The sequence below is a fragment of the Rhea americana genome, unplaced genomic scaffold (genome assembly GCF_003343005.1).
Source record: "Rhea americana isolate MKP2758 unplaced genomic scaffold, rheAme1 scaffold_383, whole genome shotgun sequence".
NCBI lineage: Eukaryota > Metazoa > Chordata > Aves > Rheiformes > Rheidae > Rhea > Rhea americana.
In genome coordinates, this window is record NW_028186516.1 from 321,148 (window position 1) to 331,564 (window position 10,417).

General features: G+C 38.1%; 1 protein-coding gene across 1 annotated transcript; it reads right to left on the reverse strand.

Moving 5' to 3' along the window:
* Window positions 1-7,707: 7,707 nt before the first annotated feature.
* Window positions 7,708-9,885, reverse strand: GKN1 (gastrokine 1). The gene is made up of 4 exons (XM_085313362.1): window positions 9,881-9,885; window positions 8,965-9,187; window positions 8,132-8,242; window positions 7,708-7,869 (listed from the first exon to the last, which is right to left on the reverse strand). Exons 1-4 carry the CDS (start codon window positions 9,883-9,885, stop codon window positions 7,708-7,710), a joined length of 501 nt encoding a protein of 166 aa, XP_085169488.1.
* Window positions 9,886-10,417: the final 532 nt, after the last annotated feature.

Sequence of the window (10,417 nt, forward strand, 5' to 3'; positions counted from 1 at the left end):
TACAGATGTTGACAAGAAATAGTCTTATGAAGTTGAGAATGAGGCTGATGTTTTCTTGGGCCTTTAAGGAGCCAAGTTTTCCCTCTTGCAGTAGTGGATTGACTGTCCACTTGTTTTCAAGTCTGAGGATTTATTTTGAGCTGGAGCTCTCAAAGGAATGAAGCTTGTTTCTAAGCTGCTGGAACTATGCATTTTTCTTGTGGAAGCTGGAGTAAGCCATATGCAAAGTAACTGAAGTGCCTTTCTGGATCCTTAGTGTATTTCAAAGTAATTTCTCTTTTCCCAGAAGACAGAGTTCTAATGCAAGTGATCAAAACCCAATTGGCACACACTGCAAGACAGCTGATTTATACTTGTCTTCATAGCAACAGCTGGCATTCCACAATCATGTATTTTTATTACTCTGATCAAGGAATGTGTATTACAATTGTTATTACAGAAATATTTTAAATGAATACAACTAGATCTTTGATTCAGAAATGGATAACCACAAAGATGTGCTATTCAATATTCTTTACCTTTGCTAGTACCAGTGGGTCCTATTATACTACATACTATTAGTATATTATAGTGCATAATACTGTTACACTAGTGTTAATTGGCCTTGTCAAGCTCTGACATTATTAAAGAACCCTAAACTGCTTAGGTCACAAAACTAAACTTGCAAGGTGTGAAGCAACTTGGCTTGACATGAGGGAAGAACTGGAAACTCCATTAAATACTTGAACAGAAAAAGGTAAGTGCAGTCAATGCATTAACATAGACCTCCTGCAAAAGTGTATCCTCAATCACCCTCACTCTACAGGTACCTGGGTTGTAACCTGAAGCACAGAGGGAGATGAAATCTATTCATCCAGTTTTCTAAAACTGGAAGCAAAGAGCACAGCAGCAGCACTTGGCAGATGTATCTGGATTAAAATCATTTGCTAGCAGTGCTTAAGACCTCTTTGAGAACTCTAGTGTTTTAATGGGGTAGTTTCTCTGAACTCCTCCAGAGTACTTTGTTTCAAATTAATGTCAGATGTATTTTSCTACTTGAATGCCTTGTACTCTGGATCTAAAGTTTCTAATTGCTACATTTTCTCTCATGAACTAGGCTTCCTGTTGGTTTGTACTGCTTATTATTCAGCCATAACCACAGGGATCATACTCTAGATCACACTGCCGATGCAGGGGAGAGGCTGTGATGAATCTGAAGAGTGATCCTCATATCCCACAAAGGAAAACAGAGGTCCAAACAATAACATCCAGAAAGCAACCTTCTTAAAACGGGAAATGAATGTTAAAATAAATAAAAAATGAATCATTTTTGGCTCTTGCTATCCAAAAGTAATACCTCTAAGGGTTTTCTAATATATTTTTTAAAGCAATCTACAGAATCAGACTTTCTCAAAGAAAATGTAGAGGGGGGGAGGACGGACAGGAGAAATGCACCTTCTCYTTTTCTGTTAGAAAAACCATCTCCCTGTCAAATTCCCAAGCCAGATTACTTTTCAGCATCAATATTGCAAGTAGTGCTGAACTCCAGTTGTGTTTTCTTCCATAGGAAACAAAGGAAAAAAAAATCTTGTCACTTGTAAAATCTAGTCCTCTCAAGAAAGAGAAAGCATACCAGTAAGGAATAGCTAGATGACCTCCAGGGTGAAGACACACTTAGCAAAGAAGACTGAGATTGACATATACTTTCAATATTATGGTGGAATTTTATCAAAGGGTTCCTGAAAGCCTATTCAAACACTCTTCCTTCTTGCCGGTAAGCAGTGAGCTRAGATAAGCTTCAGAGGGCAACAGAGATGCACCTCAGTGAAAGCAAGCCTGGAGCTACAGATAAAGATGAATGTTTTCTGCAAGAGCCTGTACATATATAWCAGTCTCGTCCTTTCCCCATCACACCCTCTTTGCCTTTAAAGCCAGGTTTAACCTCCCTGTGGTTAGGAGGACTCAGCTCTCAAACTCYTCAGGAGTATTCTGTGCCTACAAAAGGTTAATATGCAGAATGTTGAGGTATTTTTGAAAATGTTTACCCTAATCATATGGGCTGAACTCACAGAAATATGGTGGTTAGTTTGCTTGAAAGCATCACGTGAAGGCTTGAAGTTTTAGATAAACACTTCTTTTCTTGTTACTGGATTTTCTGATTTTCTCCCAACAGAGCTGCCTTTTTAGCTTGCGAAGAATGTGAGCTTATCAAGAGTACTGTGACAAAAATCTCACATTTTTAAATGGAAAAAGTAATACTAAAAAGAAATAGTCAATSTATATCACATTATAATAATGCATTTTCTAGGTGATACATGATGTAGACAAACATTAAAAATTTTTATCGTAAGTACCTGAAACAGGATACTTTAATTTTTCAAAACTTATAAATTACGTTAATGTAAAAGGTCATTGTACTTGATACAAATTCATAAYAAATGGTTTAATCTGAATGGCTGTTATATTAGTTGTTGGTTTAAAATCTTTTGGAAATAGCGTTTTCTCTGACACTTTATGCTTGCAGTTAACGTTGCATTATCGTTCAGATTTACAAGTACCTCTCTTTTTTTACTTTACCCTTGTTTTTTTGGTCATCTTCGCAATAGCAACATTATCAGGCATCATATTTTTGTTCAATTCAGTCTGAATTCACAGTCTGAAATGAACACTGAAAGCATAGAAGGGTAAATGCAGGCCTGTCTGACAAATCTGGTCATGAGAATCCTTTCTAATGACTTTTCCCTAATGTGATGCTGAAGCGTACTCCTTGCGATCCCTTCCTCTCCTTTTCTTTTTTTTTTTTTTTTTCATATTGGAATTACACGTAATCAAAATTGAGTTATTACTCAGTTTACTAGAACAATCCAACCTAGACCTGTATGAGTAGTTTACTTTTTTAAGAGTTGAATCTGAAGACTCTCCTGAAGGGACTTGCATACTCATAGAGTGAGATTTTGTACAAGTGAGAAGAAAGAAATTTACTGCATTTAAATATAACAAGTGGTAGATCCATTACAGTTTGCTCCAGTTTTGCAAAATGACTGGCAACAATGGGCTCTGGATTAGGCTCCCTGTAGATTGAATAATACATAGCTAAATYTTTGCAAGAATCTTTTCCTCTTAAATCTGTTTAGGTTAATATGGTTTGAGCTGCACTGTCTGAAGGGGATAAATCTACGAGGAGAATAACCTTTTGCTATAAATGTATGTAAGCAAACATGCCTATGGTATAAAGGCAATGGTTTTGGATGAGAGTTTTAGATTCTAGTAAGAAAACAGTACATATACTCACAGTGCATTTCAYTTTGACTGCAGAACAAGTACTGTAGAACAAGAACTTTTGACTGTAGTGCAAGTGCAGCTCAACAGAATGATGTTAACCTTCCACCTTGTATATGCTAGTTCTCAAAATTAGGTGGGGAATAGTTAGATATTGAAATCAACTTATCTAGGGATCTGTGCCCATGTCTGTAAACATTATTTCCTGCTATAATTATTACATAAATATGGGAGTTGTACTCTGCAAATTCTGACTTGCCCAAGCCTGACAAATTTACCAGATAAGGATCCATTTGCAGTGAGAAATTCAATATGTTTAATGATAACTTTCTGACATGTATTGGCTTTCTAATTATTTTTGGAAAATCCCATGGAACTTGAGTAATATAAGGTAACTGCTAAAAGCCCCCCAAAATTTGTAAAGGAAATCAATTTATTGCCCCGTGAACCAAGGAAAGCCACCCTACTTGCATTGTAAAAATTATAATACAGAGATTTAAAAAAACGTGCTCCGATAGCCATATATGAAGTGAAGCCACATGAATACACCACATGAGATGCTTTTATCTTCCCGCTCTCTTTGTGGAGCTTTGTCTGGGGAAAAAAAATGAACAGTGTATTCTAAAATTTGTTTTTTCTGAGTGTGTTTTGGTGTGATTTAGAAGAAATGCTGGYCTGGGAATTGTGGAGCATCAAAGCCATTACACATTCACTGGACCTGACACCTCTTACAGACTAAACCCAGTCTGTAGACGCTGGACCCCAGGGAAAGCATTCAAGATGTTCAATTCTGCAAATGGACTTGCTCAGCAGGTTTTGTTCCTGTGTTTGTGAATAAATAGCCATGACCGTAGCTGTGCATGTTACAGCTGTGTTGCATCCTCCAACTGGGCTACAAATGTGTTTGCTTTACATTAGATGAACACAAATGCATTAGTTTTCATACCCTCCAAAGATTACTCTAATTTACCATATATTCTCAGGGTCCAGCAAAATATATGGCCCAAGTACAGCAATGAAAGGATTTATAGCTACTGAAACGGTATGTAGTTGCAGCCAGGGCTGCAGGTACATTAAAGCAAACTCAGCTTTCAATTTCGCTAAGGCCAAGTCTGCCAGTCTCCAAGGGGCGTTCTTGTTAAATACCTTTATGCTTAATTGGGGGTGGTATATTCTTCACAAGYAACAGCTCCTGTACGAATCCGAGTAGAACCACGTGTGTCGTGCACYGGCTCTGAGGGGAAACAGCAGCCGCCGCCGCCTCGCAGCGGCGGTGGTGGGGGGGGAGGGAGGGAGAAATCCCTGAGGAGAAAAGTGAGGAAAGCCCGTGCCTGGGAGGAATTAAACCTTTGCTGAAGAAATCGAAAAGCTTCCCTGAGTTGAGGTGGAGCGAGGAGACGGGAAGGCGGCCCCGAGGCGGCGCTGGGGGTCTGAGGCGCGAGCCCGGCGCGTGGCGAGGAGGACAGTAACGGTCCGCACTAACGGTCGGGGAAAAAAGGCGGGAGAAGGCGCCTGTGGGGACGGCGGGGTCCGCGGCCGCCGCGCCGCACCSGCCTTGCAGGGAGCGGCCCTCGCTCCCCCATACCACCACAGATTTATCTGTTTTGGGGTTTTTGTGGTCTTTCGCTGAAAGATTGTCATTATACCTGCTGTTAGTTACCTGTTACATGTTTTTTACCTTAAAAAAACCCCACCACCAGCAACTCACAAATCAGGTTGCCGCAGCATCCTGGATTTGTCTTTCAATATGCAAAGTTGTTAAAATACGTATATTGAGTGGTTTAATGGCTTTTTAATGATATTTGGATCACATTTTTGAACTTTTTTCTGTCAGTAGAATCAGCTTTTTTCCCCCTTCTTCATTTTTAAGATGTAAATAAAACTGAATCCTCTCAGTCTGCCTGCTGTGGGTTAAGAGAAAATCAGAGCTGCAGATCCTAATACAATAACATGTGAATTTTTAATACTGATTTGACATGATAATATGTTGCCCTCAGGGAATAAAAATTTTGCAGGTCACAGAAACCACTTAGCAAAAAAGCTCAGGCCTCTCCTTTGTTGAGAAGGACCGTTGCACAATTTACAGTTTCAGATTTCTGCAGTATTAAGAATATCCATATATCTCTATTTAATAGTTGTTCTACTGAAAGTCRCAGTTTTGTTGTGCCTTCTGATTCACTGGATACTTTGCTGTCATGTCCCACCTTAGCAATCTCTGTTTTATACAGCAGCTCTTTCTGATTGGTTTCAGCCTGTTTCAATTCCAATGTATAGTCTAAACTGAATCATAAACATGGTAAAATGCAACAACATCCTAATTACATCAAGAAAACAGCCAAAATACAACATTGAAACTAAAATCCTGAGGTTTGGGAAATGTGCTTGCTGTGCTTCGCCTGAAGACTGCACTGCCTGTAAGTTTACCTATGGCAGCTGCTTTGCTGCGGAAACAAACTGCTTCTTTAGCTGTATTATGTGAGTTGTTTTATTGTTATTATTATTGCAGGGTATCCCTACATCGCCTGGACTGTGCTGCTAGGATGGCGTGGTGGTGTGCTGCGCCGTGCGTGCCCAGRACGGATCCCAGCTAGCGCGGGGGGCTCGAGGTCACCGTGCGTTACAGAGCCTTGCCCAGACTCTTCRGGGGCTAGAAGGCCCCAGAGAGACATTTCCCAGCGACAAGCTATCAGATAASTAAAGAGGGCTTTGCTTGCGTTATCGCAAAGAAAATGCAGCGTAGAGCTGGAAAAGGAGAGGAGATTCTCTCCAGAAACACCAGGCAAAACAGGCAGGAGCTTTGTTTAAATAGTGTGGCCATATGGTTACTTTTCTTTAGAGGTGTTAAAATATGGGGGGTGAGGGGGATGCAGGTGGCCAAGCTTTGGGTTTAATTTAACAACTGAAGACCCAACAAATATTTGACTGCATGATTTTAGAGTAGCCCTTGACTATTTCAGAACAGGCAAGTCTCCCTTAGATTGACTCCTTTCTAATCCCAATAAAAGGGCCTCTGAACAGGGAAGGAAGGTGAAAATCTGATACTACCCAGTCAGCCCCAGTTACTGAATTAATCCTTTCAGATCTGCAGAATGAATTAGTCCCTTTTTCTGTAGTTTTGGCCGAAGTACATTTTTGATCTCTCAAATTTCCAACTGCAGTTTCAGTTGGTTAAGATATGTTTTTCTGTGTTAAAGTTTTGTCAGATATTGTTAAATAAYAGCTATATTCAGCTACAAAGTGTTTGCATTTCAGTAATACACTTATTAATCCTCCTATATTAACAGCTGGATTTCTATGCTTATTAGACCAATAATACACCTGCCTATTTGTAATTATCCATAATGTACTGCAATGCTTATTATTTTTATAACAAAAGACTCTAATATTATTTTAATAATAAGTTAAAATTAAGTCGTGTACTTATTTTCATACAGGTGGGTTTGTTATTATTTCAAATACAAATATGCAGGAGATAACACCTTTAGCTTTTAGCAATGATCAGTAGTAATTGCTTAAGGCAGGAAGTGAAATCTCACTGGGAAGTTCAACGGGATCAGATTTAAATGCTTGAATTGGGATTCTGCAAGAACACTAGTTTAACAACTTGTCTTTAGAATTGCTTATATATTCTTTTTAAGGTTTAAAGAAATCACAACACAAGCCAATGTAGGTTGATGATAAATTTTATTGAGAGAGAACAGCCTACACACAGCGCAGAAGAGAGATAAAGAAATGATTGAAAATGTGATCAAGATAAGATTGTCAGGAAAAAAATGTAAATTGTGTAAATTATCATCCTCAAAATTTCATCAGCAGAAGATTTACCGATAGAGAGAACAGTAATTTAAAGTCACTTTGTCCACGTGTATTTTAAAGCATGGGCCATCTTGTTTTGAAAAGTTTGATCCTGAAAGGAAAGAACACCAAAACTCATATCAAATTTGGACTTAGAAAATATGAGAGCAAACTAGGTGAAAATTTTCCAATGGAGTCTTTTGCCAAAAAATGTCACACTTAGAAAATTCTCAATTCAAAAATTGAGCTGCTGCTTTCTAAATTTGTCCTATAAGCAGCTGCTAGTGCAACCTTTTAAAACAGAAAATTGAACAAGTAAATTACAAAATTGAGTGTTGAATTTCAAAATCTGTCTGTGACAGCTAGGGCATCAATGTATTATGTATGCATGAGGGTTCCTGAAAAATTCAGACTGATGTCAACAATTAGAAGCCGAGGCCTTCCTGTAATGGCCTGATCTTCTTAATTCAGTTTTACTTAGGAGAATGACAGATCTTGGGGGGAGTTTTTTTTTTTCTTACATAGAGATTCAGTAATTTATAAAAAGGCACAGAAGAGCGATACAATTTAAATAATTGTTTCAACAGCTTATTACGCTTTACTTAAATATTTAATCTTTATTTAAAAACTTGTTTATCTTTATTTTGGTATACATTAGTGGCAAGTATACTCACCTGGAGCTGGATAAGCCATGTAAGTGGGAATTCCTCCGCAAAGAGCTTGAATGGGTTTTCCGTACAGGGCCAGATTTCTGACCCTTCTTCTTGACACAGTGAAGTGATACTCAGGTACTGAAAGTGGCCGAGGACGAAGCACCTAAGCATCATAGAAACAAACCCAGAAAACAGCATTTAGCGAAAACAAAAATGGGATTCAGAATCCACATGCCCATTGTAATGGGGAAGGAATTATTCATGTGCAGCGTAACTTTGAAGAGACTAAACTTTTAGCATGGTTCAGCCCTTCTGACAGATGTCTGCTCACCTCTTGGTACCTCTTTTCCACTTCACAATTGTAGAATGTGTACCTTTCTCAGGCAATTTATTAGATTTCTCACCACTTTCCTTCACCATCTTACCTGGTCTCCTGGAAGTGGTGGAGGAATAAATACAATAAAAGAAGAAATATTTCTGTCTATTTTACTAATGATGCAGGCCTTCTTCAAATATACCCTGGTAGCAGCAAAGCCCTATTAAAAAAAAATGCAAGAGATTCAGCACTTTTAAAATAACTTTTCTCATTTGTCACAAACAAAACTTACAGTGAAAGAGAAGTGGAATGACAGAAGCTCTGGTAAGAAGAGACTTTATACTATACAAATAATTGTAGAGAAGGAAAATAATGTTCAATTTTACTGTCTAAGTCAGTATGTCATAGCTTGAATGGAGACTTTAATGAAAGATAAAATATATTTCTTTCTCCAGTAATGCCATATGTATGATGTGTTGCCCTTCTTAAGTCAGGTGAAGAAACTGACTGCTAAAAGAATCAGTGCAGCATACAGTATAAGAGAAATAAATAAAATAGTTAAATGGGAACACTTCTAAAGCACCTACTGTAAGAACTCATGAGCTCTTGTTGAAGCTGAGGTGTTTTGGAAAAAATGTTTGGTTCTTTTCTAGTGCTAATCTAAGTCCAAACTTAAGATTTCTCAGTAGCATGAGAAAAAGCAAATTTGCAGCTTTGTATAGTGTTTGCTTAACTTGTGCGACAGTTGCACACGTTGACAACTCAGGTCATTATTTCTTCAGAAAATTTCCTGAGTCTGGTTGTTCTTATGTAGGCCTCAATCAAGAAAAGACCAACAGAGTAACAGCAGTGCTCATTTACTATGGACTTATATCATGATCTCTGCAGGCAGAAGGAATAACTTACAGAAAAGGTATTTGAGCCATAGTGGCTGTCACTTACAGTGTTGTAGTCCCAGACAGAATTCCAGGAGTTGGAACCATCGTTTGCGTCAATGTTGGCCACATGGTTGTCTTTATCGATGCTCAAAGTCTGCTGTGAATTTCCACCATTGTTCCCCTTATTGTTTTTTTTTTTGACATTTTGATTTTTGAAAAAGATTAGAGAAGATKAAGTGTTTAGTGTTGTAGATTTTTGATGGTCTGTCAATGTACCGCTCTGATAACTGCATTTTGGAAAATCATTGCTCTTACAGGCCAGATTAAAAGGAAGATAAATTCTAGACTTAGAGGAGAGGCTGGGAAACCTCTAATAGTGTTTTGTCAAACCCTATATTCAGGCTTTACCTAATCCTGTGTTTCATACGTATCTGACACATCTGCCTTATGAAAAGAGACAAGCTTTAAAAACATCTCCCTACATCCTCGCCACCAGTACAAAAGGCCTTTTAGACCACATGGAAAAGTTGTTTTGTTTAAACACTAGAGAATTGCCTTTAAAAACTAAATTGGATGTTCTGCTTCAAATTTGCAAGAAAGAAAAATCCAGGAAAAGTATAATAATTTCCTGTTGTCCTTTCCCCAGCAGGAACTTACAGACAGGCAGTAACTTAGAGTGTTTCGCTGTATTTTATGATCAGATCCTTTATGCTACCATTCTTCTATCTCCACATAATTACTTTGCTCTTTATGCTAATCTCAAGACAGACTTCGCTGTTCATTTCATATCTAGCAACTGACTTTTCCCCTCAGTATATTAACTAGTTAAATGTTTTCTTCGGTATAAAAATACAGTTTCATTCTAAATTTCAGATTTTAGAATTCAGCTTCATTTTCAGAAATGTACTTTTAGAAGTTGAAACTAAGTGCCACTGGTTCTTATGGCAGCAGTGTATAATTACACATAGCATTATACTCACGCCATTAGCAAGAGCTGGAGCCAGGAAAATTCCAAGAGTAGTAGCAATCACAACCTGAAATGAACATTCGGAACTTACCACACTAATCCTGTGACTGCTCATACTGCATCAAGTTATTTGCTTCCTTTAAAATAATCTTGACTTCCTGTTTAGCTTTATGTACATGCTCCACACTTTTCTGATGTTGGGTCTAGCTGAAGAGTATTTAAATATGCTGAAGAAATTATGTGTTAAAATGGCCATAAACCAGATTTTAAAATTCATATAAATTGCTGTTAACCTCAGCCGAAGGTTAACGTAAGAAGCAGAATGTTCACATGAGAAGATCATTTAAACACAGTAGACTCCTTGGAAAAAGGTGGGCTGAAATTTTTMATTTTTTAAAAGGCACGAACTATTCCATCTGAGCTTCTGGGTTTCAGACATGGAGCAGATCCATGTAACACGGATGTGCATGTGTGCCTACTCGTGAACATTTAGAATATGGGTACTTGGTTGAGCTCTGTACTTAGAACATTGCAGAAATATGACTTAAGC